We start from the raw sequence: 27,250 nt of genomic DNA, 5'->3' as shown, positions 1-27,250 counted from the left end.
TTCCTGTGGCCCATAAACACAATGACGTCATCTCCAAATTGCTAAAATAACATACCGTATTTTTTCTTTAAAAACGTGTGCTATCGCCATGGCTGAGTGGCTCAGTTTGCGCAAACCCTGGCTGTTTGTCGCCACCAAGTGAAATGTTTCTGCTGTCTTTGCCATAAATCCAACAGCCTGTGATGCTCGCGTGTACGTGCGCGCGCCTGTAATCAAAATGAACCTGTCCACTGATCATGAATGATACACATGTTTGAACCGAGGCCCACACGCTCCCATCTTCGGGCGTACAGAAATTTCGAGAATACCGAAACATGGCGCGCCGTGCGTGCGTGGGGGCAACCCCGTCTCAGCCTCCATCTGATGGCAGCATCAGGCAGTCCCGTGAAACATTTGCGTGGGAGTTCCCTCCACCGCCATGTTGGGGGTGCATCGCTCTCTCTCCCTCTCTCCGTTCATCCTCCCCCACATTAACAGCTTAGCACAGCAGCAGCAGCTCCTACTGTACAGCATCCAGCATCCAGCATCCATCCCTGCCTGGGGAGCAGCAGTCCTACCCGGCGCAGCACCGACGCACGGAGGGGGCGCATCATCTAAGTGATGCCACAGCATCAGTCGCATTTCGACAACAAATACTGAGAGTAGACTCTTAAAGGAGGGAGAGAAAACAGCTTCAGCCTCGAAGACAGCAACTGCCCATGAAGATGTCTAACGCTGACCTCGTCTTAAACGCCACCGATCGGATGGTGAAATGTAAGTTAGCCTACATTTTGCGTTAGGTTATGGCTATATAGCGCTATTACATAACATCTCCAGTATTTAGCTCCTCGTGGTTTGGCAGAACATGGCCTTTATTTTCATGTCGTGCTATAATGGTGTATATGCCGCCATCAAGTTGTGTTAAGGCTGATGATAGTGAGCTGCTGGAGCTTTGATGTTGATAAACAATCCGGGTTTCTTTTCTGCACAGCCCCCGCGAAGATCGGCCATACAGCTTAGAAGCAGCAGTGCAGCGGGGAAATATGGATTTTATTGCCCACATTTATTCATATTTTAATATTTGCTGTCACGATGTGACTGCCTATGTTGGCTTTAGCTCGGTGTAGGCATAAGAGGAGAGATGGAAAAACAGCTGAATTACCGAGCTTGGTGTAGAAGCTGGGGCAGTGATGCAGCAGGATTTCTCAGGCTTTGACAGGGCCAGTGGAAGAAGAAGAAGAGGGCTTGTAATTGACATTTGATGGGGATATATTTTAGCAGGAGTGAGTCATGTTTTAATTTGTTGACAAGGTTTACATAGGATCCCAAAAGCTGCATCGGTAGATGTGAAGAAGGATGACTTGGACAACTTGGATCAATGGAGGATGATGAAGTGTTCCTCAGTTGTGCCATAACTCATTTGATCAATGTTCATGTTTACAATGGATCCGCTCACAATCACCACTGTGCCTGCATATATATTCACATTGTGTAGACTATATTGTCGTTCGTAATAGCTGAGTAGCTCTGTCAGCATTAACAACTTTGTCCTTTAGGCTACAGAGTTGTGGAAACAGAATAATCTGCACTATGAGATGCACTTATGTGACCATGAATGGACGCACAATGAATGTCTTGTAAGCATTTAACTGTTACAATTGAAAATCTAACTTTAGGATAAAAGGAACTATATTGTGAATCAGCAGTCCTTCCCGAGGTACCCTAACAATCTCACGCTCAGACTAATTTTGTACGGAAATAACACAGTGCATCCTAAATTCTGAAACACATCAAACTGCTGACCCAGTTTATTACATTTGCCATGTTAGCAGATGATACACTTCATTGTTTTGCCAGGACATTCTCTCCAAACAGTGCATCTAGCCACACAATCATATTTCACATTACTATCCACAGCAAGAGAAATAAGTTGGTACAATTTCATTAGTAGTTGTTGTTTTGAGCAAGACCTCACAACCAACATTTAACTGATGTTTTTGGGTGAAGCTTTAGTGACATCCCGGCATTCAAAAATATGTCAAACAAAAGGTTTATATTAGCAAACGGTGCACAGACAAAAATTAGGACTCAGACTTTTGCTTTTGTAACATGGGCTTGTAACATTAAGCATTTGTGTACACAGTTCTAAACACTCAAAGCATTTTTTTCTCCTTCAATAAATTATTATGCTTTTGTTTCATTTTTGCTATTCTCATAGTCTAAGGTAATTTAAAGGTCCCATGGAGTGACAATTTCACTTTATGAGTTTTTTAACATTATTATGTGTTCCCATAGCCTGCCTTTAGTACCCGTGTGGCTGGAAATGGTCATAGGTATAAACCGAGCCCTGGGTACCCTGCTCTGCATTTGAGAAAATGAAAGCTCAGATGGGCCGATCAGATGGGCGCCTTGTGAGGTCATAAGGGGCAAGGTTACCTCCCCTTTCTCTGCTTTGCCCGCCCAGAGAATTTGGCCCACCCATGAGAAAGAGACATCATGGCTTTCAAACAGACAAAATGGCATTTGGTCAAGGCCACACCCCCACCCAGGCCTAAACAAAAGCATCCTAAGAGCACTATGTCATTGGACCTTTAAAAACCTTTCCCAATAGCTTCACCTCTCTTTAAATCCACATTAATTTGCTCTTTTGGACCATTGAAAATGGATAATTTCACCACACATGAATGTTTCTTGTCACTTCTATCTGCTCTACTATTCTTGTATTCCTCTCAGAAAAAGTAGTAAAACCCAAGTTTTTTGTAATCCCCAAAAGGCTGAAAAGTACAAGAAAACTAGATGCAAGAAAATGAATCATGCATCCTTCAGGGGATCAAAGGAAGTTACCAAGACAATGGCGATATTGATAAATCCAGACTGAAACTTCTGACAGTCATTGTGTGTCGCATGTAGAAAACTACCGAGCACTGATTCTTCAAGGTTTACTACAAGTTATTTTTAACCCTGTATACATTTAGCACTTAAACCACAGCCAGTTTTTTTGCACTCTTCTTTCGTACTTGTTTTAACCTGACAAAACATATTTTAAGAGATACAATAAGTGCTGGTCTGTGCAGTTTGTGTTCCACGGCATTGTCACCGCTGTGCTGTGGGCATTGAGAGGCATATTCAGGTCAGTTATTTCAGGGAATGCGGCCTTTAGTACACCGGTGAACTATCTTACTTTATTATAGCACAGTATGAAATCATTTTCTTCATGTCATGGTCACTGTATTTTAAAGAAAGGCAGTACGTCAATTTGTAACAGTTTTTCCATTCTTTGAAGCTATAAAAGCAGTATCTTAAATTAAATAACTTTGCAACGATGTGAGAAGCACTGCACTGAGACATGATATGTCCGTTTTTAACTCAACAGGCCATGTGTCAGGCTTAAACATTCACTCCAGCTTTCAGTAGCCAATATGCAAATTGGTTGATAATAGTTTATCAATGTTTTACGATGGCGCAGTAGCTAGTTTAGCAGAACGGGTCTGCTTTTATATAAACATTTCACATTGGTCAGGAGGTACATAACCCTTCAAACATCTGCATAAAGCAGCTGGAGCTGTAGGGGGTGGGTGGAAAGAAAGCAGACAACATATGCTAAAAGCTTGATACTTGGGTCTGTAGACTGTATGTTGATTGGACCTCTAATGAAAACACACTGTCTAGTTAGTCCAATCAGATGAAGCCATTTCCTGAATGAATCCAAGGTTGCTCATTAGCAACACTGAATGTGCTTTATTTTTTGAGCTTGCAGTATGGAGATACCGTTCTCAAGAAAATGTGTTTTGGGATAATAGAGTGTACAGTACAGGCACATATTCCTCAATATGATCGACCAAAAATTGATGTGTGTCTACCGCATGAGCATTTCCAACAGCATCTCTGGGAATCTCTAATGCAAATTGCAGTTTTCCGTGGCGGCACTGGCTGTACTCCAACAGTCAGATGCTGCTGCTGCTGTTGCCCGGCAACATACTGTATTTCATAGTTCAACTCTGATCTGGTGCTGAGCATAAGTCAAGCTTTTCATCTCATCTCACCATACATCTATTTCAGTGGACTCGTACATTTGAGTCTAGATATACAGTATGTCTGCAAAATGCATTGTTAAAGATCATTTGTCTAGCATCTGGGTTGCTTTTTGGAATTGTTTTGTTATTAGTGGGCTTAATCCTTTGTTGCTCCATTCTGCATAAAGAAGCTAAGTGTTATGTCCTTTTTAAAGCATCTGCATGTGACGCTCGTTCAGTTCATAATACTGGTAAAAATGTTCCAGTAGCTTGAATAAAAAGTATAATCAGTTCATGGTGATTTAAGTTTCTGCATTTTTCATCCATGTAATGTCAATTACAGCAGCTATGCATGTTGGCCTTTCAGTTATTTTAGTCAGTGACTTTATAGCTCATTGCATCGTATACTTCCTCTTAGTTTAAGGTAATTCATCACTGCATTTAAGATGTATTTTGCCAAGTTGCATTGCCATGCTGCCAAACAACGTCATTAACCTAACTAAAACTTTGCATTGTAACAGTGCTGAGTTGATACTAGCTGGTGGTAAAATGTCAAAGCACACATCGCCATCACACCATGAACATTCTTTATACACTCTCTGGGGTCCGCCTCATTATCCCAGGAGCAGCGACTTTGAGGAGATTTCTCTAGTCAAGCATTCATTATTAAAGAGCATGTTGATCATGTTCGGTTTAAGCCTGAGCTTTGAGACTCTTCTTTTGTCTTCACGTCACTTGCCACTGCTGAGTGGCCCCGTTTGCTATGCACTGCACAAATTTTGCAAGCATACCATTACTCCTGAATATACTGCTGCTGATGTCTTGTCTGATTTGTAGATAATGTGTGCGGGGATGGAGTAAAGTACTAGAATATTTTACTAAAACTACTCAAATTAAAGTAAAAGTCAGAGTAAGCATTACTGAGTTACGTTTTAAAATGGGAGGGAGGTGATATAAGATGATGATAATGTTATGTGATAGACCAATAAATTAAAGACCACCCTTAGGCTACAAAATAGAGTGCATTAACATGCACGATATTTTCTCACATTAGGGAAACAACCTCACGCTACCAAGCCCTTATAGATATACAACCACTTTTCTCATTATAGCCTTAAAATGGTTAAGCAGAAAAAAATAACAAATTATCTGACAATTGCACAAAAATGACAAACAATAAATAAAATTAGCTGTAGACACTGCGGCAGCTGCAACAAACATTAAAAGGCTAAATAGGATATTAAGTAACCTGCCACTTTAATAACAGAATAAAGCTTCACCAAGGCAGCCAACACAGAGATGTAAAGAAAATATATTCCAGAGTTTAACACACACAACAACACGTTTCTAGGCAACGCAGTGGTTCTTGACGTCCTCCTCTGAAGTGTTGTTGTTGTTGTTGTTGTTGTACTCTTCTCACCTGGCTGAACATCTTTCTGCGAGTCTTGTGAATCGCAAAGTCCTCCTCAATTTGCTCTAGGTGAAACTTCTCTGCTTGGTCATTCTCAAAGCATAATATAACAAATCCACTCAGCGTCTCAGGTCCCATTGTGCTTCTCAAATTCCAAATGTTTTGAACTAAAAGAGTAATCTGCAGTCCCAGCTATGACAGGGGTTATTGTCACAAACAGCAGAAAAGCCTCAAACACCGAAACGAAGGTAAGAATTCCTAAGCAAATAAAGGAGTCACCGCTGAAGGATCCACCATCCGTATTTTAACATTTATCTTTTTAAGGTAGTCCCAGAATGCACCTGTTGGATACGCAACATCTTGCATGTTTTATTTAAGCCACTTAACGTGCTCACTGGATGGTAAATCAGTATTTAAGGTAGATAAAACCTTTTTTTTAAACTAAGCCCTAAGAACAATAATGCTAACCTTAACCATAACAAATAATGAAGTAATTCTTGGTTTTTATTTCAATTTTGTGCATTTTGTCTGTCCACTAACTGCAAACCCTGGCCCAGGTACAACCACACCCCTTGCACACCCTCGACACTTGACTGGTGAACGTTTACATTCAACATGTATGTTTCCAGAGTGTCAGCTGAGTTCTGAGCATCTTCTGCTCTGCTGTAGCTGCTGAGTTGGCACCATTCTCTTGTTCTTTTTTCACACAGTTGATCATGTGTGTGTTTGTGTCTTCTTATTGTAAGTCATTTTGCAAATGGACTTTATGTGACTTATTTTTCCTTTCATTAGAAAGAGTTTTTCTGTGTTAATCTGTAGATTAATGCCAATATGGTCCTTGGCAGCTTGTAGTCAAAGCACACAGAGATCAGCACCAGATCTAATAAAATAACCTTTGCTGCCACTGAAGTAATGATCTGTGGTTGGCATTCACACTTTCACAGGCAGTCTGTTGGGAAGGTAGCTGGTGCATTTTAATGGCCACAGGCTTTAGCAATCCAGGGAGAATGCTGGATGAATAGAGTGCTTAGATGTTAGCTGAGTTTTATCCAGCACTCAGAAAATACTTAGCAAGTAATCACACATCTGTACTGCAATAACTGTTAGTAGCTGACAGTTTGTTGTGCGTCAATTCCAGTAACTGATCCAGCTGCTGTTTGTATACAATTTAAATTTATATTTTAAGTATGTTGTATTTTATTGTTTGCTTTACAAATATAAATTATTGACATAAAATAATATAAGAATTGATTTGCAACACATGTAAAACACGCTGCACAAATAACTGCAAAGTGATTAGAAATAAAAAAATAATAATTTGTACATACAAACATCTGTAAGGAATTATAGTATTTGACATATTTTTCTGAATAAATGAAGGTATTCCTGCAAATATAAATTTGCAAATTGCTTCTTATACTTTATGCATATTAAGCCAAGCCATCTATATGATAATGGTTTTCATGCCAAAGATGTTTTACTTCAAGTCAATAAAGATGGATGCAGCAGCAGCACAATAATACCTGCGAGCAAAACATAGATGTGTTTTTCTATTTAGAATTTCTGTATGAAATACTTGATATGTTGTCTGCATCATTCCTGAGTGGTTTTTGCCATTATTCTCACAACAGTGCAAAAAACTGTAATCAACAATTGTAATCTCGATGGCATTAACAGTAGCCATAGTTACCGTGATGCCCCCTTTGTTTAAAAGCCACCATGTGCCTGTGCTCTTTCCTCAGCTGTCCCTTTCCCCCTGAGCCACCGCCTTACAATTAAGGAAGTGTTTGACTGCGAAGGGAAACCTCGTGTGGATCTCCTGAAGGCCCACCTCACCAAGGAGGGCCGTGTAGAAGAAGCTGTGGCTCTTCGAATTGTCAGTGAGGGAGCAGCTATCTTGCGCCAGGAGAAAACTATACTGGACATTGAAGCACCAGTCACAGGTATTACCCCTATTACCATTATTTACCTGGCCCTGCTGCTATATATATATATATATATATATATATATATATATATATACTATATACACATACACACACACACACTAACTAAGGAGAACATTTTTCACACTTAGCTAATATTCTAATTTCAGATGTTTTAATGTTCAGTTTGTTGTTTTGGAGAGGTGTTGATTCAACTCACTGGTCATTTTGAGTGCTGTGGTTTGTGGTGTGTGGTGCTGTTGAATATTTGTGCTTTATACTGAAAGACGTTTCTGATGTTTTCTACACCCCATTAATACAAATTCGGATAGGGAGTCCGGTCTATGGTTGTGTGACATTGTCTTACTGTTTTTTATGTTTGGACAATTAATAGAGACAGACAGGAAACAAGTGAAGAGTATGACATAGATACAGACTACACCAGACTAGACCTTGTTGTTCCATGTCTACTGGATGTGTAAGAAGGTAATTTTTGGCCAACACTTTAGTCAGACTTTGATTTTGTCTAACAAAAAAACTAACGAAGTATGGCCAAATTGAGTGTACTACGAGTCCCTGGATGCTGCACTCAAAACGTTCAGTGTGGAACGCTGGACACTACTCTCCGTCAACGGTCACCATCTTTGCTATGTATCAGAAGCTACATCATCACCAACACATAATTTAACTTCGGCTAAAACCGAACTATACACATGTAATTAATACTTGTGTTCTCTTGTCACCACTATTCTGAAGGCATATAGTGAGTAAACAAGTCGGTATATATTTTGTCTGGCAACAATAGGTGGCGGAAATGCTCCACCTTGCTGCAATTTACCATTAAAGAGAAGAAGAAGAATAAAAGAAGAGTGAGTTCTGGTCATTGCATAACGGCCGTGCGTGATTTGAGACAACACTACCCTGTCAAAATGTACACACTACACAAGTGAGTACATAGTGTACGCAGTGTACTCAACAAAAGTATCCGAATTGATACGCAACTTGTGGGTTTGTTAGCTTGTTGTTTTGGCCCTGACTAATTTGACCTTTAAATCTGTGAGTTAATGCTCTTTATTATTACAAAATGTTGACTTTCGTTGAACAGTGTAGCCCTGCTTAGCGAAAGGCATGATCACGTGTATAATTGCTTTGTGTCATTTACCTTAATAAGTCAGTCTACAGCTTGCTTGCGGCAATGATTATGTTAACATGCTGACGTAAAACAGGTATGATGTTTATAATGTTTACTATCTCAGTTTAGCGTGTTGCATGCTAACATTTGCTAATTAGCCCAAACCAAAGGTGGAGCAGGTGAAGGTAAAGCTAATATTCTTAGTTTTGCGGGTATTTGGTTATAAACCAAAGTATTGGACAACTTGAACTAAATGTTGACCTAATGGTCGCACTAGATGAAAAAGTTAGGGTATAGTCAGGATAAAATACAATTTATGCAAAGGGGGAACTATTTGCCTGAACCAAATGTCTTCATGGCAGTATTTCTGTAGGAGAGGATGAGAGCGGAGAAAGACCTAAGAGGTAGGGAGATGATGTGGACTGACAATGCTCTTCTTTGTACCTGTAGTACAAAAATAAGCAGGGCACCTGACTGGAGCACAAGCAAAGATGAAATCAGATAAGAGACACTGTATCCATATGAGTTTAAGTTCTCACAGCAGAAAAATTTCACTTAATGGTAGATTAATCATTATCTTGTCATATAAGTGAAATAGGCCAACAATATTTCAGTATACTGACTCTCTCATACTGAATCTCTCATTATAAGTCCTCTCATCAAAGACTAAATCCCGGATTCCTTTTTGGGTGAGGGTTTTCAATTAAAGTGGGCTACTGTGGTGCTTTGACTACAAAGAGAACATTATTGTGTTTCTTTTTTAAGTTAGCTAAAGAAATCACATTCTGGCTAACCCTGCTCAACAATTGTTTAACTTAGTAAGAGACACAGTTGTAGTTTAGTGAACCAGCAACATAAACATAAATCAAGCTAAAAGGTAAGTAAAATAAAAATATGAATTAAAAATATGAATGAACTTTACTAGAAATTTGCGTGGAAATCCGTTACCTTAGTTTTTACGAGGTGAAACTTAACAAGTCAAGCAGTATTAATGCAGAGTTGTTAGTTGATGCAGTAGACAAATCACGTTTACATTATTAGTCATTGCTAAAAATCATTAGTAAACAGAAATAATATTTTTCTGGAATCATTCTGTCTAAAAGAAGCGTGTTAAAGCTTTAGTGCGTAACTTTTCCATATTAATAAACGTCCCTTACATTCAAGCCATTGCCAAATAAGTGTCTACAAAGCTAATTAAGACTATTAGATCCACACAACTCTCTCTGTATTTCTCAGTATGTCTATGTTCAGAAGCTGGTATCATCCGGCGACATTTTTATGCGCAGAAAATCGAGTGAAGGTAATGACCTCTACTGAAGAGTCCATCATGTTTTTGTAATCCTTCATGTTCTCCTTGGCTACTAGCAACTGTGTGGAGGAGGGGTGGGGGTGGTGCGCAAACACAGAATAGTGTTGACCAACTGACCAAAGAGCCGGTTAATTAACCCGAATGGTATGACTGAACCGGGAGAATTGAGTACCATACTGTACGTCAAAGAACCATCTTACTCCTGTTTTTTTACCTCATTAGCGCCTCCACTGGAGTAGTGGTAGAATCAATCAGGAAATATATTTAAAAACTGAACAAAAAATTCCTATTTAGCCAATACTAAACTAATGAATTCAGATAATTGACAAACTAAAAGGTGCTAGTAGGTATTGGTATAAAATGTCCATACTTTTTTATACTGAGTGAAATTCGAAATTTTTATTTAAATTGAAGCTTTGTCAACTTTAAATTGCAAACATCTACGGCTGCTTGTGTTTCAGCAACATTTAGGCGTATACGATTCTTTTGGTAAATTAAGGAAAGGGTTTCATTGGGGTGTCCTGTGGTAAAAACAGGTATAAAAAACAACTCAGGTACCATATTGGCTATAGTCTTAAAAAAAAAAGGGGTGTCCTGGCAGTGGTTGGACATACAATGTAGCCACGATGTTCCATGGTTTGATTCCAACTGTCAACCCTCTTTCTCTCCCATGTTTCTTGTCTGTCTCAACTGTTGCTAATCAAGAAATCTTAAAAAAGAATTCAAATGACACCCAATCCTTGGTACTAGACTCCATTTTGCTCATCTCAAAGTAACATCTTTCTATTCTTTGATACATACCTAAATTCCCCATAAATACTCTGCATTGTGGACATTAGATGTTGGTGCATTATGAGGCCACAATCATGTGTTATGTTGATTTGTAGTATGTCCTTTTGCTTCACCCAAAACTGTGTGATATTAATTATATATATATAATTAGCATCCCATCAGCTTAATTGTCTTGATTGAAAGCACGTACAGTGTTTAGCTAAAAGAAAGGGGACAGATGGATGAAGTGCACATTGACCTGACGAGACGTCTCAGGTTCTTCCTCTTGACTTGTATCAGGAAAATGAAGGCGTTATTTATTAAACATGAAATATGGACGAGGAACTGAGTATTGTGCATGGGCATTTGTGAGTGTAGAGGTCTGTTTCATGTCTTTGTGAGCTTGAGTTGTGTTTGAATGTCTCTGAAGCTGTGTGTGTGTGTGTGTGTGTGTATTCATATATTATGAAGCATGTATGCACTTGTGAATCTTTACTTGCATGGATGTGTTCCATGGGTGTTTGTGTGTGTGTGTGTGTGTGTGTTTGATTGCTTTAGTCACACAAGCAGTCTCCCACTCACATTGCTCTAAGCTTTGAGTGGGCGAAGGCCACTGTGGAGCTGATAGGGGAGACAGAAAAGAGAGGGGAGATGGAGGATGAGTAGGAGAGAAGGAGACAGAGGAAGATGATAATGAAAAATTGAAGGCAGTTAGGAAATGAGATGTAGTTTTGCACTCCAGAGCCATAGTGTTCGCTCCGAAAAGTATGTATCTCTCCTGCGGGCTTAAGCTTTTTCTACCTCTTTGAGGTGAGAGCTTCTCAGTTCTCTGTGGAGGACAAAGGCCTTTCAGCCAAAGACTGTGGCAATATCTCAATAAGATGAGGACAGGAAAAATTCGTACCATTAAATTCTTCTTTAGATGTTTTAATACTGGCAGTGTGGCTGTGATAGTAGATTAAATATGCATTCTTGCTGTAGGAATATGAATATGCAGGAATAGTATTTTCAAAGTCTTTTCTGTTGCTCTGCTGACTGTTAAAAGTGAAGTCCATCTTGGTCCTACTTGACACAATTTATGGACCTATTGGAGGGGTAAAAGACTAAGCAGATAATAGATAATAAACACTTTTTTATAGTGACAATTTTACCTTCTCCATTAAAGGAGTTGTGAAGTGTGTTGGGGCAGTGTTAGCCTATTATTAAAACAATACATAGTAATAATGAATAAATGTTGACATGTAAATAGCTGACATGTTAAAACTAGCATCTGAAATGCTGCTTTTACTGTATATACCATATGTAAATTACTATTTATTGCATGTGTTTATGGTTAAATGCCATCTACAATTCATTGGACATTGTACTTGATTGTAAGTTGCTTTAATTTCTTGATAGTAGCAACAGCAATTATGATAACAATCACTATATAATTAACTGACTGGTGAGACACAGATATTAACACAAACATTTCCATGTAGTTGCACTGCCTGCTCACCTGTCTATTTATAAAGCTAATCTGTGAGCATTAAAAGAAGATAGACACCTCTGATACAAAGTGATACCTCTGATACTACTCTGTACTGCCATGACATCCTGCCAGAATATTCTCTACTATCCCTCATGTTTATTGTCTTTGAACCAATAGATAAAAGATGGCTCTCGTGGTTCTCCTTACAAATGCAGCCTTCTTTTATTGGAAGAAAAACATCTCTGATTTTTAGCTTCATAACAATACAACTGTATCATTTTCTGTGAGTGGGATTCATAAGCTACAAGAGGTTTGAGAGTTGGATCAACCCATAGTGAGGCTACTGTAATTGTTTCACTGAATGGAATAGGGCAAAATAGCCAAATGATACTACAGACCTGTGCTGAACATGAGAAATGTGTTGGGGGGTTTTCTGCCATCACATATGCAACAGAAAAAAATCCATGGATGTGCACACTTACACACAAAACACCGAGATGCAGACAAAGATGTTAAATCAAATTCTTTGATTGTGGAACTTATGCTGTCCTTCGGTTGTTTTGTAGTCTGTGGTGACATCCATGGGCAATTCTTTGATCTGATGAAGCTGTTTGAAGTGGGAGGATCACCAGCCACAACACGGTACCTGTTCCTCGGGGACTATGTGGACCGTGGCTACTTCAGTATTGAGGTAAAACAAATCTGAATATTATTAAGTACATGTCATAGGGGGGACAAACTGCAGAAAGCTTTATATAGTATCACTGTAACATGCAGTATGTTATACAGATTTTTGCATGGAATAATACTTTGTTCATGTCATGTGTTTTGACAGTGTGTTTTATACCTCTGGTCACTGAAAATCCTCTATCCAAAGACACTATTTTTACTTCGGGGAAATCATGAATGTAGACATTTGACAGAGTATTTCACCTTCAAACAAGAATGTAAGTACATATAAGAGTTTATCATATTGTTTTTTTTATTGTTTACATAGCTTTCTCTCTGTATCTTGCTAATTTCATGTGTAGCCTGGAGCACTTTTGGTAATGCACTTTTCTGTTGACTGTCAAGTTAAGTCTGTATTACGGCACTACAAAAAGGTGTATAGATTTGATTATGAACAATTGAAAATTTAGACCTGAAAGGAAAATACATCTAGTTTCTCCATGTATATATTGCAATGTACTAGTTTTGTAATTTTGTGTAGTTCTATAAATATCTCACAAGAACAAATCAACATGCAATATTTAATTTAATGTGCAAACAAATTTGTCCAGTAAAACTGTTTCTGATTCTTTTGAAATACATATTGTGTTATATCTGAGAGAACTGATGCAGCTTACTACACGTCCGTCTTCTGTCAGGTAAAATCAAGTACTCAGAGCAGGTTTACGACTCATGTATGGATGCATTTGACTGCCTTCCCCTGGCTGCACTCATGAACCAACAGTTTCTGTGTGTTCATGGTGGGCTCTCACCTGAAATACACACCTTAGATGACATTAAAAAGGTAATGACATACTGCCTCAGCTCCATCAAGTCTTAATGTACATTGGTTGTTTTAAAAATAAAAGTTTTTAAAACTGGCATTTCTGCTTTTTTTATGTTAAGTTGGATCGGTTCAAGGAGCCACCGGCTTTTGGGCCCATGTGTGACCTGTTGTGGTCTGATCCTCTGGAGGATTTTGGCAATGAGAAAACCCAGGAATATTTCAGCCACAACACAGTGCGAGGATGCTCCTACTTCTACAGGTGAGCTGTTTCTTTTTCTACTTCTTTACTGCAGAAACTTCAGTCATTCTGGATTAGAATAACTTTATAACACTGTTATTGTTCATACTTAGATACTTAACTGTATTAAAATCCAAATTTACTAAATGGTCCATTGCAGAGTTGCTTTATTGCATTCAATGGTCTGAAATGTTGTGCTTCTGCCATCCTGCATTGCGAGTAATCACCCACATCAAGTGCCTATCATACACTGCACTGATTCCATTAGCTTGACCCATGTGGCTTGTTACAGTTCTAGTAGAAGGAAAATAAATGGAAGCTTGCAACTCACACTGTGGATACTTTAACAATAAATGCTGCCTCATATACACTGTAACCGAAAATAAAAAGAATCCTGTGTTGGTCGATCATGATCTACACTAGGTGGTTTCTTCTTCACACCTTTTATTGCTTCATAAAGCCGTGTATTTTAGAGAAAGGAGAAGATAGGGGAATGGGAACGTCATGCATTAAAAGATTAACAGCCAAAATTATCAGTCTCAATGAGATCAAATTTAATCCTTCAAGAGAATTGCGGGAGTACTGGGTGATATTTGACTGTTACACAGAAGCCTCACAATCCAAACTCTTAATATAAAAAATAGATGTTAAGATTATAAATTATTAATTAATATCAAACATTTATTGCTACCTGAGCAAAACCACAAATAACAAAACGAACAATAGACCAACACTTAACCCTGCATAATGGGATAGCATGAGATGTGATTAGGAAGACTGAATGAATAGATAAACATAACCTTAAAGCCTATATAGTGTGTGTGTGTGTGTGTGTGTGTGTGTGTGTGTGTGTGTGTGTGTGTGTGTGTGTGTGTGTGTGTATGTGTGTGTGTATAAGTAAGTTGGCCACATTGCCTTGTGGTTAACAGTGGATTTTGAGCAGAGGTTGTCTTTTTGACTTACAGAGCAGACTGTTACAGACGGATTAGCTGGGTGGACTTGGAGTCAATAGAAACAGAGAAGAGTAAAATATAATAGCGAGACAAATTGGGAAAGGGTTTGTGATGCAACTATTCAACCTCCATGACAGGGCATATAAAAGGAGGAGCACTGTCCTAATATTGTTGGGACATGAAGAGATGCTGTAGAAGTAGGTGGTGGTGGTGAGGAGAAGATTTTAGCTGGCAGTTGTTGTGAGAGTTTTCTTAATGAAGGTTCAGAACAATAGAGACCCTTCTGTGTGGGAGCCGCAGTTCTGCTCATATCACGAAAAGAATCAGGAAGATTTACTCCTCCACCAAAGACAAAATGACTGAGTGTATGTGCTGAATAATTGCAGTTCAGATGTACATTATAACCCAGCAAGTCTCATTTTGGTGTGTTTGTGGGTGCACAGGGAAGTGTCAAAGGGGACATTTGCTTTAAATAATATCAGGTGAAAAAGTTCCACTAAAGTGCAAACATTTCTGTTTTCATAATATATTTACACATATAACATCTCCTTGTTACTTAGAGTTTACAAGCACCCGTGGAGAGTATCTAACCCAGTAAAAAAATAAAAAAAAATAAGCAGGTGATGGGTCTTAACGTTTCCTTTCACTGTTGTTAAATGGTCACCGGTGAGAAACCATCTTCTAACAGTGAGAGAGGAGCTTAGTGAGGATTATTCTGTAGATGTGTGGAGGATGCTGCTATAATAGTCATCTAACTCCCCATGGCTTTGTTCTGCCTTCACTCTTAAACTTACCTCTCCATCATTTTGACTCTTACCGTCTACAGAGTATGTATGCAGCACAGAGAACCACATTCTCCTGGGAAATGCAAGAAAATCTCTATCTAAAATAGAAGTATATATAAGCAGGTTAAGAAAAAATGGTGAACATTAAAATTCAATCACATACAGTGCAGTTATTTGACTTTAAGCAACATACTGACAATGACTGATTGTTTTCAATACATGAACTGTGCACACAAACACACATTGGGCAGCATTATTCCACTCCCTTTACAGGTGTTCCATAAAATCAACACTGAGCATTTTCCTTTCAGGTAGTGACATGCAACTGCTTGGTCCTCAGAGCTAAGAATAATGTTTGTAATAGATGTATCTTACTGTACAAGATCCCATGTGTTTTTTTTTTCAGAGTTTTTAACAGTAAATTCCATGCATGCATGTTCTTGGTTCTTTTTGATATTATATCAAACTTTTATGTAAACAATGACCAAATGGATGCATTTTAGAAGACTAATTCCCTCATGTCAGAATGTAAAAGTTTCATGCCTCTTCTTATGACAAAAAAAAATAAAAATCAAATCATCCAGAATTTTAGATGTTTTCCAAAAAGTTTCATATGTCCATTCCATCTGGAGACAGTGACACAACTGATCCATTTCAATTATGTAATGTTGTAATGCTTTAACACACAAGGGTTAGTATTAAGTATATTGTAATACAATACTAGCTACATGTTCTGTTACATTTTGCAACCTCATCAGAACTATATTATTATCAATTTCAAAGCACTAACTAACCAAGACTCATTTATTGTGCAGTAATTGTAAGTAGAAAAATGTGATTCTGCTCAGTGATTAGGAATATTATGGTTTTTATACTGGGGATTTTAAATGTGATGCCCGACAGATGGATTTTTTTTAAGAAAAAAAAAAAAAAAAACTTCTCAGTTTCACACTCACAACACAGCACTTCCATCTCTCTCTGTCTCCTTCGCTCATACTCACTTGTCAGATTTCTCTCTCTCTCTCTCTCTCTCACTCAGTCTCACCAACACATAATTGTGTGTTTTCACAAAGGGGAGAGAAGGAATGTGAGCCGCAGGCAAGCAATGTGTGTGTACTGTGTTCCCTCGCAGTAATCAATAAATACCGTTGGAGCGGACAAAAGATAAATTAGTACATAGTGTACTGTTGGATCTTTATTTTTACGTTATTATGTGAAATCTGTGCCAGTACTGTGCACAAGAAACAAAAACAAAAACAAAATCTGTGATGCAAAAATGTATTTCTAAGTTAAAATGTATTTCAGATGTGTTTTAAATACAAACACTTACATAACATTTTACAGTTCTTTTAGGATGCACTGTCAGCCGTAGTGGAACGAGTTACAGCATATCCATCTTAGTGTGTAACACAGCTATTCCTGTAATTTATATATTGGCCACCAAGGGAATGTTAGCCACGTGTCCTAGATATACGAGGATGGCACAGTTTCGCCAGGTGCTCAGGAGCCGTCTTCTTGTTTTTCTTCCGACACAAACCTTTGAGCACTTAAATATTTTAAACACTTCTAAAAGTTTGATGGGTGCATCAATGGCAGTGACTGTAAGAAACATGCCGGAAGAGAGGATTGTAGCTAGGGAGGATGTACTGTAGGTCTAGACAAAATAGTTGATGGTCACTAATCTCAACCATTGGGATTGATAATTTAAAAAGAGCTAATGTAGTTTCTCAGATTCGATTATCACTGTAAATGTAATATCTGACTGTTGGTCAGACAAAACAAGCAATTTGAACACCTTGGGCCCTAGGAAATTATGATGGATGTTTTAAATATTGTATCACATTTTAACAGCTAAAGCATAATAGATTAATCAAAAAAACAATAATTGGCAGATTAATTGATAACAAAAATGTGTGTTGGTTGCAGCGTTGTACGAATAGGTTACTCAACCAGTATATCTCAGTTTTTTACTGCACCAGTCTTCAAAAGGGGATTACATACTGTGGAGTCTAAGTTGGAAAATACAGTCCATGTGGATCAGTGCAAGCAGTAATGAGAAGATTTAAGAAGAAGAAAGTTACAAGAAAGTTTTTAAATATCTAAATGCCTGTGCAGAAACTGCACCAACAAAAGCTGGGGTGTTTGCAGGGAAGTCAAGGACATGTCTGATTTTTATTTTACATTTGGTACTTTTGGCTAATGCTTTCACCAAGAGCATCTGTGAGTATTGTCTTCATTAGCGCTTTAGTCAGCAAATATTTTTATTTAATTTAATAATTATCAAAGTCGTTTGAAAGACATTTCTTAGCAAGATACGTAGCTAAGACCAATTAAAAACCAATCAAGGAAATGTTTGATAGCAACCTAATTTAACAGGACTGTACTTACGACCAACAGATCTAAGGATATTCTTCCTTGTCCGATATACTGTATATCTGGAATACAGCAGCTGGAAGAAAAAAAGGAGTCACAAAGGACTTTTCAAAACTGACACTGATTGAGGTGTTGCTAAATCTAGACCATTAAAATTTGAAAAGAGCTAATTAAACTGTAATCTATAATCTTTTTTTCTATCCCAGGAGAGACAGTTTGGAGGGAAGATATGGTCTCTGAATGACATAACACAACCTTCTAGGTATTACATAACAACTGTGGCGAGAGCTACTAAATGGAACGCTATATTCACACTGCAGCGGAAGTGTCCCAATTCCGATAACATGTCCTGTGTGACACGGGTCTGACGTTTTCCGGGCGGTCTTATGTTTTCATTTTTTCTTTGGAGACAAACTCAGGTCCTACATCTGCTAACCTTAACCCTACCCCTACCCCTTGGCTGCAATCGGCCATCTCTCCAGGAACTGTACGCCTCCCAGATACGGCGAAGCAGGCAGGAAAGATTGCAGCTGATCCCGTTCACCCCTGACACAAACGGTTTGAACCCCTTCCCTCTGGCATGAGGCTGCAGTCCATCAGGACCAAAACCTAACGCCATAAAAACAGTTTCTTCCCCTCTGCAGTCAGCCTCACAAACGAGCCCCACCCCCCCCTCTACAGCTGCTACACTTTGCGCTAACCTCCATCCTGCCCATTGCACACAGTGCTTAAACTACTTAAACAACTATTTTGTATTTCTTTGTCTCTGTTTCGGTACTATTGTTTATGGTTATTATTGTTTAATGTGTTTGTTTGTTTATTTATTTATTTATATGTATGCACCCAATCACCAAGGCAAATTCCATGTAGTTCCGCTACTGTGGCAATAAACTGCTTTCTGAATCTGATTCTGCTCCATATCTGCTCCATGACTAAGCAACTACAGCCTGAACTGTCAGATAGGAGATTATGTGGTTTTTATCATCTTTCCCCATGGGGCAGCTCATTGTCCATCTGGCCAGAACAGCACAGAGGAAGAATTTGGCATGCAGCCAATGGAGGAATAACAACCCCAATCAACAAACAAAACTCGATAAAAATTCATGATTTTATGAAACTCAAAAGATCAAAATCATAAACTCAGAGGATCAGAATCATGAGAAGACCCAAAAACAATTGCAACAACGCAGGTTGAAATATGAACTTCAAAAAACAATTCAGCCCCCAACAGTCAAATTAGTAGTATTTCTATTTCCCCATGAACAGTATCAATCATCAACTAAAAGAACAGCACTAAAAGTGGGACAAACAATGTTATTCTCCACAACGTTGTCCTGAGGCAACATCCGACTTGACAGCATATCTTATGCCATGTGTGAGTGTAGCATCACACTCAGTCTGCCGGAGCTACCTCGCAGGCTTCCTTTCCATTCAGGCGCATTTCCTGTCAGGTCTGAGCTGGGTGCCAGGAAGCTCCTACTGCCACTTATACTGGGTTAGGTGGAATTTAACTGCAACAGGTAGCCGTTGGATTGGTTTTTCACACCATTGCATCATCCTCAGCAAAGCTTCCATAAATGTATTCATGAGTGTTAACGCTTTGCTCATTTTCTGGTGAGTGAAATGCAATGTGAAATCAGTAACTTGCACCTAAAGAAGTTTGGTTGTGTGATTGCAATTTTTTTTTAAAGTTATGGTGAAATTGTGTGCTTTACTGAATTGATAAGTACTTTGTCATACTCTTTTATTATATAGCCCAATAAGCATTTTTAGAGACGTCTCTAAATCCCATTTCTATTTACTCTTTTCCAGTTATCCAGCTGTATGTGAGTTCCTACAGAGCAATAACCTATTATCAATTATCCGAGCGCATGAAGCACAAGATGCAGGGTATGTGATCCCCACAACACACATTAAAAAAATACACATATCCACACAAACACAAATAAATACATTTTTACATATTATAAGAACAAGCTCTGCCTTTTTTTACCACCTCCTGACTGCCTTGAAGCTACCGGATGTACCGTAAAAGCCAGACCACTGGATTCCCTTCCCTCATTACCATCTTCTCAGCACCAAACTACCTGGATGTTTACAACAACAAAGGTCAGACAATATATCTGTTCCTTTTACTCTCGTATTTGATTTAGTTTCTGTTTGCATCTCTATCATTTCTTTGCACAGTGACATTGTTTTTTTTAATCACAGAAATGGGTCTGAGACTTGGTCCAAGTATATAGCTTGACTGTGTATGATCAATGTGCTAAATTGTTTCCATATTGTTATAGGGATAGTCAGCGGTAGTAAACTGAAATCTACACTGTCCATGTACCAACCCTTGACAACTTATCTGCTACTAACCCTAACATCAGCACATGCACAGATACTCTCTCCCTCTCGATTGACCACACACTTGCTAACCCCACACTACGCAATAAGATTTTCCTTAAAGCAGCTTCGCAACTCTTACAACATCATGCATTCAACTGTGTCAACACCCTACAAATATAAGATTGAAACTAAACTGTGAATATAAATATATACAGAACATTACAGTGGCTGCTGCAGTCCAGCCAATAAATGTATACATGTTTAAAACCCCCATATATCAAATCATTTCTATTGCTAATGTTCTATGTTAAGTAGGCAGGCAAGCCTTGAGACATACATTTAGTGTTATTAATTAAATGTTACAACAATAAAATAGTTAAACCTGGTGTCGTGAAAGAGAGGTGCCCCAAGTCCATTTTAACTGCATCTGGGTTAGATTTCAAGAAAAAAACACTTCACTTCTGACAAAATGACTACCATGGGCTCCATGACTTCTCTATTAAAATGGTTTCAACAGCACAAACTGGAGTGTATGGGTTAATGTATCTGCATTTAGTTTGTGTTCTCAGATCTGTGTCTTGGTTGCTATGGGCCATGGGAGATGTGGAGCGTGGGAGGGACTGTCGGCATCGATGACTACCTCCATGTGGCTTTATCCCTTTTGATGTAACAGTGTCAGCGATCCCTGGCCTTAGCTAGGCCATCTAGTGGTTAAATGTCTAATTTTTAGCTGTCTCTGTTCTCTAACATACAGTACTGTATGTAACAAAAAATTAAACTGGGTAACATCCCAGAACATGAGTACTAATAATTTGAAGAGAGCATATGAAACATTGTTGTGCATATGGCTATGACAGTATACATTGAAAATATCTTGCACAGTACACCCTTTAAAACAAAATGACTCATTTGAGTACTGAGTTTGCCATTGCTCTCAATGTTTTTTGTTATGTAAGCATGGATTTGAATAGCACATTTTAACATATCTTTCAAGCATATGATATAAATAAAACCTAACCCTAAAACCTTCATCTGAATCTATTCAATATTTCTTTAAGGAGCATAATCATCTTCGAGGAAATTATTAACAGGACAGGATGGGTTAAATTTTATTCTACTGTCTCTCTTCTGCTTCCCCAACAGCTGCTGTACTGAAATATGAAAATAATGTCATGAACATCCGACAGTTCAACTGTTCACCCCATCCCTACTGGCTGCCCAACTTCATGGATGTCTTCACCTGGTCCCTGCCATTTGTTGGCGAGAAAGGTATTCATAAGTGTTTCAAGGGCAAAGTATTCTGATCTGTCATCTTCCTGGCTTATTGCTCAATGACTTCAGCTCATTCCTACACTCTGTTTCTTCCCCAGTCACAGAAATGCTGGTGAATGTGCTGAGCATCTGCTCTGATGATGAACTCATGATGAATGATGAAGATGAGATATTTGATGGTAAGACATTTTGTAAATAGTGATTTAGTAACGATTTAAATTTTTCAATAGTGCATTGTGGATTTGATTCAGTCTCCATAAAGAGAACTATGTCTTTCATGGAAGGAGATCTGCACACTTGATACATGCAGTTAATTATCATGTGATTTAGTTAATTATGTAAAACTACAGCAGTTCATAAGGGGAAAAAAAAAGATAATTTGTGCTGCATTGCATTACAAAACTAAAACAAGGTTTTTTGCATCAGATAGACAATGAATACAATTTCTGATTTCTCATCACTCAGACAAGCTATGATGACACAGTATCTAATGCATTACAATGGCCTATAATAACAGTGTGTATTGCAATAAGGGTGACTTTTATCACAGTATCCTATGCATCAAGAAACATATATTGAATGTGTCATAGAACCCTACAACAAGCTTCTCATGCAATACATGGGCTTATAATAACAGCATCTATTGTATCAGAGAAGCCTATTATCACAGGGTGTGTATGTATTTTTTTGCAGCCAATGCAGCTGCAGCACGCAAGGAGGTGATCAGGAACAAGATCCGCGCCATTGGGAAAATGGCCAAAATGTTCTCAGTTCTCAGGTAGACTTTATGTTGGTAAAGTACACTGTAACAGTATCACGTTTTTGCTGTGTGTACATGTGTGTAGAGTGTCTATGTACACGCTGTTGTCAAAAGGGGGGCATCAAGTTTTTTCTTCAGTTTGATCAGGGTTCAGGGAAGTTTTGTGACCTCGATCGCTGCCTCTGTGTTTCCTGCAGAGAGGAGAGTGAAAATGTGTTGACGCTTAAAGGCCTGACGCCCACTGGCATGCTGCCGAGCGGGGTTCTCTCTGGAGGCAAGCAGACACTGCAGAGTGGTGAGTTAACACGAGGCTCAGCATAAGCCTTTTTCTCTACCCTTCACTCCATCTTTTTTTGTTTTATTTCTTCATCAACAAACTCAGTCCTACCATTGGTCTTTCGTCTCTCTTTCTCTCCCCCCCTCACTCCTTCTCCAACTTAAATATAGAGCAGCCAGCCAGCTTTGTTTTTTGGCCTCTTAGCGATGCTCGGAACACATCTAAGCTAGGAGAGAAGAACCGACCAAAACTGCTTTTCAATATTTCTATCCTCTTATCTAAACTCTTTTATAGTTTCAGCTCAACCTCTTTCTGTTTCAACACATCTGTCCCGCTCTCTCTCTCTATGGATCCATCTTTTTTATTTTTTACACATCTAACCAGAGGTTGACACCAATTATCTCAGTACTGATGCATGGCATTCCTCTGAGTTTGGCTACATTGCCAGTGGACATGTTTATCTCATCTGGCCTAACACAAGCCACCTTTTCGCTGGGGCAGCATTTTACATTTGCATGGCTTTGTCAGGAGTAACCTGCTCCCCTCCTCCCCCTCAGCCACCATTGAAGCCATCGAAGCCATCGAGACAACTGATGAGGACGGAGAAGGTAAACTTGTGCCCCATCTTCAACCCCCTCTCAACATATTGTCAGGGCTTCCTGCGGCAGAGCTCACCTGCCACTAACACTTCATGCACACACCAGCTCGCACAATAATAACTCCATCAAGTGACATTTCACAGGAAGGGTTAATGGTATGGCTGGCACTTGACTTTGCAATACCAGTGATTCAAACAGGAATACAACTGGATGATTGGATTTTAAGAGGGGATGAATTTGGGAACTGAACTGCAAAAATCTATTTCATAAAAACATTGTTATTTGTGATGTAGGGTGAGGATGTTTTTAATTAATTGTTTTCTAATGTGTCCCTGAGTGGGGAAGAGAAAAAAACATCTACAATTACCAGCTGGTGAGGGATGGTGTTCTCGTCACTGTTTTGTCAGGGTACATGTACCAAAGGGGGGGGGGGGGTCTGCTCATGGAGATAACACGAATTGTTGCCCCCCTTATGTCCCAGTTTTCTCTATGTGTATCAATCTACCAACATAGAGAGGCTTATCACCAGCAATCACTGTAGTACACATTTGGAATTGGTCATCACAAACAAGGGGAGAAAAAAAAAAGGGGGGGGGGGATAACTCAAATAAAAAAGGCACATCTTTTTCTGGCAAGTCCCCGATCACTTAAAACACTGGGACTGCAAAGTCAAGTGCTGCTTAGAGATGCATGACTACAATACTTCATTGTTTTTGGTTTGGCTTATAAATAGCCTCCATCTGGTTCTAAAAAAAAAAAGTGTTGCATGCTTAAGAAACAGACTAGAGGATCAACATGAAATATACATCCTGAAGCCTCCGTTCCTCGTGATATGTCGACGGTAATCATTGCTCCCTAAACAAGGCGCTTCGGTCCAAACACCAATGTGCAGTACACAAATCTATTTCTTTATTTACATGTACAGTTTATCTCATTTGAAATAACTAGCAGGACGGTAGATATTTGTTAACGATCTATTGTTTAGAGATTTGTTTTGATAAATTACATTTTGGGGGAAATACATAATATGACAAGACATGTCATTTCAAGGTGAGCCTAATATGTTTATATGTGTATTCTCTTTTTAGCTATCCGTGGGTTCTCCCCCCAGCACAAGATTGCCAGCTTTGAGGAAGCCAAGGGCCTCGACCGCATCAACGAGCGCATGCCACCTCGCAAGGACGGGGTGAACCACGTGGGTCACTCCATGGGAAAGATGAATATGTCAGAGGCAAACGGCACGGATGACAACAGCAACATTTAGTCACGTGCTGTCGGAGCCTCAGAACCGTACTGCTGTTGCTCTGTGCAGCAAGACATTGCCAAATTGGGAATTCCGGCCTCAGAACAGGAAAAAAAAAAACAGGCCGACTGACAGAACATGAATATCTGCAGCAAAACTAAAACAGGCGAAAAAGGTCATTTTTTTCATGACAGTATGTCATCGCACAGTCAGGGGAGGGGGGGGAGGGGGGGGAGGGGTTCACAGCAGAGTGCAGGGATAAGAAGAGGCCAGAAGGCTGCAGCCTGACAGAAGTGTGGTTGAAAGTTGTTTCTGCCTGTTGTTCCCTTTCTCAGTTCAATTACAGACTGATATGTTGGGGGTTGTGTTGGTCTGAGTGCTGACAAATGTCTGCTCCTTCATCACAGGGCCTGACAGAAGACATAATCGCAGTATCCATGCCACACTAATCATGTTACGGTTTCATAAAGTGTTCATTATGAATGACTCACAAATTCACTTCATGAGGAAAAGAATCCGTTTTGCTAGTATTACCAAGTCACACCACTAAATGTGAACCTCGTAAAACTTGCAGTGCGATCTTATAGCAGTGGACTTAAATTGATTAATTTACCCTGTAGTAAGATGCCACCATCCTGCAGGGAAAAGAGGACAGGGTACTCACCAAATCCACTGCAGTCTGAGCTCAAACTCCTCTTTGGTACATTTCAACACTACTTCACGCACTGCTCCTTTCCTCACCTCCCTCATTATCAGTCATCTCCTAGCAAGACGTAACTTGGAGGGGATGAGGGAAGAAAGGGAGGGGATGAAAAGAGCACTTGTAAAATTTGGTTCCACTGCAGGTACTTCAGTTTCACAGGTAAACACCAAGATTTGACATGGAAAAATGCAAAAGGAGCACACTATCCCACATAAAACTGAAACTTCATCAGCATCCGTAGGGGAACCTCAAAGGGTTATATTTTTGTCCAGACCATCCTTAAAATATAGTTCTTCCTCTAGTAAATGTTTAAGTAGTTCACGTCAAAGAAGCATGGCTTTTTGATCAAGCTATACCTCACACACTTTCTGAAAAGTATACACTTGAGCATCCTCCACCGAAAGAGGCTTTTCCCATCTCTTCTGCATTTCTATGACTGGCAACAAAGCTGCATTAACACCTGTTTCTGATCCCAAAAGAAGAAGAAGAGAAGTGATTTTGAACTTTGGGACATACTCTGCTGCCACACACTACTCGATTATTTCTCACCTGCTTGTTGCTAAAGAGAAAGTAAAACAATATGTGCAGTAACTCAAGTATACATTAGCACCCTTTGAGTTTTTGCACTGTTTGCTGAACTGCAAATTCACGCATAAGAGCTGCACAAAGTACTATATCAAAGTGAGAAGGAAATTCTACAAATTTGTGAATGCATAGAATTGAAACATCTTTGTTTAAAGAGTATTTAACAACCACACCCATTGTGTCATTAGGAATAAGCTGGCTTAGATGTATTTAAGGTATTTGAAGAATGTATCCGGGCCAGAATTTAGTTAATTAATGCTTCTTTTTAGGACAATTTTCTTTTTAGTGAAAATTGATCTTAGATTAATATAAAAATGTAATGTAAAATTAGTTCTTTTATTAAAACTGAGAACAATAGGCCAGGCTTTTGGTTTATGAATCCACCCATCTTCCATCAAAGTGTGTTAATCACATATTTCCTTATTATTTTCCTAATCGGATTTTACTGTGCAGTACAGTGGAGAAACAGGCCGAGAAAAACTTTCCTGAAGTGCGCACACTGTGATCCAAATTAAACATCAATTCCCATGTCCAAATTAGGGCTGGGCATCGTTGAAAAAATGTCGATACAATTACTGATAACAATAACGTGACTTTGATGCCGGTTCCTGAACGATACTTTCTTTCGATGCCAATTTTATAAACTCCATTTAAAAACAAAAGAAATTCTAACATTACACATAATGGCACAACTATTTTTATTTATTTATCGGCTCCTACTACGTGAGCCCCGTCTCTGTGCGTAACGTAGAGCTTTGTCCTGCGAGTCTCTACGACGTGTAACAGCCAATCACCAGCAACACTGAATCTTGGTAGAAGCATCCTGCGTGCTTATTGGCTCACTGATGCTGATGAGATTTCCTCCTTAGGTAGTGAAATTTGATATTTAATGACGTGGCATTTTTTGAGTAGGCAATTCGGCGGGTGCCTAAAAAGTATTGAATTCGGTTCCCAGCCCTAGTCCGAATGGCCGATAGAAGAAGAGAAACAAAATTCAAACTAAAACCGGAAACCTTTTTCTTTAAAAATAAATCATTTGGGAAAGTGGATACCAGTGAAGCCAGAACCTCAAGCGATACTTTGTATCACATAAATTTCTAGAATTTCCTTTCATACATTAATATTTTTTCTACTTTATATTTCATCTTTCTATTTAATGATAAAAGTATGTGAATTAAGGATGGACAAAAAGTGATTTTTAACACAGCATCTATGGTATGGAACGCATCAATGCATGCAATTAAGTTCCTAATTGTTATGTGAGATTATAATTGTGATAGTTGTGTTTCAAATAGTAAACTTGAATTATTTTATTTTTGAATCACATTTATAATTTTATTTGACTTGTTTTATACATTTTATAAATAGGCTTCCTTTGATAGTTTCTTGTCCATTTTTTGGTTACGTTACTTATTACCACTGCTTTTAATTTTATATTGATTTATTGTTTGCAGAGATGCCCTTCTAAGGTGTGAAGCCTTGTTTATTTTTTTCTGTTGTACTCATGTACAGAAAATGTTCAATTGTGTGAATGAATATAATCTCAGTGAAAAGCAACTTTCAGGCTGCCAAAGCATGATAGCATGGTTTTCAGATGTTAAATTAAATGAACACAAAGAAAA

The 27,250-nt window shown here is 38.8% G+C and overlaps 1 protein-coding gene across 2 annotated transcripts; it reads left to right on the top strand.

Moving 5' to 3' along the window:
* Nucleotides 1–364: 364 nt before the first annotated feature.
* On the top strand, nucleotides 365–27,250 carry LOC117955523 (serine/threonine-protein phosphatase 2B catalytic subunit alpha isoform-like). Of its 2 annotated transcripts, XM_034890062.1 has the most exons (14): nucleotides 368–753; nucleotides 7,146–7,346; nucleotides 12,578–12,702; nucleotides 12,847–12,958; nucleotides 13,379–13,524; nucleotides 13,626–13,765; nucleotides 19,668–19,745; nucleotides 19,870–19,964; nucleotides 21,333–21,458; nucleotides 21,560–21,640; nucleotides 22,155–22,239; nucleotides 22,419–22,516; nucleotides 23,056–23,106; nucleotides 24,186–27,250. In XM_034890062.1, the coding sequence occupies exons 1-14, from the start codon at nucleotides 699–701 to the stop codon at nucleotides 24,359–24,361; spliced, it is 1,569 nt and encodes a 522-aa protein (XP_034745953.1). In that variant the 5' UTR covers nucleotides 368–698; the 3' UTR covers nucleotides 24,362–27,250. The 2 variants fall into 2 exon arrangements, with proteins under 2 accessions (XP_034745954.1, XP_034745953.1); XM_034890063.1 differs by lacking the exon at nucleotides 23,056–23,106 and having other exon boundaries at nucleotides 365–753.

Source organism: Etheostoma cragini, chromosome 13, assembly GCF_013103735.1.
Source record: "Etheostoma cragini isolate CJK2018 chromosome 13, CSU_Ecrag_1.0, whole genome shotgun sequence".
NCBI classification, from domain to species: Eukaryota; Metazoa; Chordata; class Actinopteri; order Perciformes; family Percidae; genus Etheostoma; species Etheostoma cragini.
The sequence above is the reverse complement of the archived record's forward strand: the minus strand, read 5'-3'. Positions and strand labels throughout refer to the sequence as shown.

Excerpts from the sequence above, each read along its gene's own strand:
- LOC117955523 (XM_034890062.1), top strand. The coding sequence starts at position 699 with ATGAAGATGTCTAACGCTGACCTCGTCTTAAACGCCACCGATCGGATG. Across the intron at positions 21,459-21,559 it reads GCCATTTGTTGGCGAGAAAG|TCACAGAAATGCTGGTGAAT; the intron begins GTATTCATAAGT and ends TTTCTTCCCCAG. Across the intron at positions 22,517-23,055 it reads CAAGCAGACACTGCAGAGTG|CCACCATTGAAGCCATCGAA; the intron begins GTGAGTTAACAC and ends CCTCCCCCTCAG.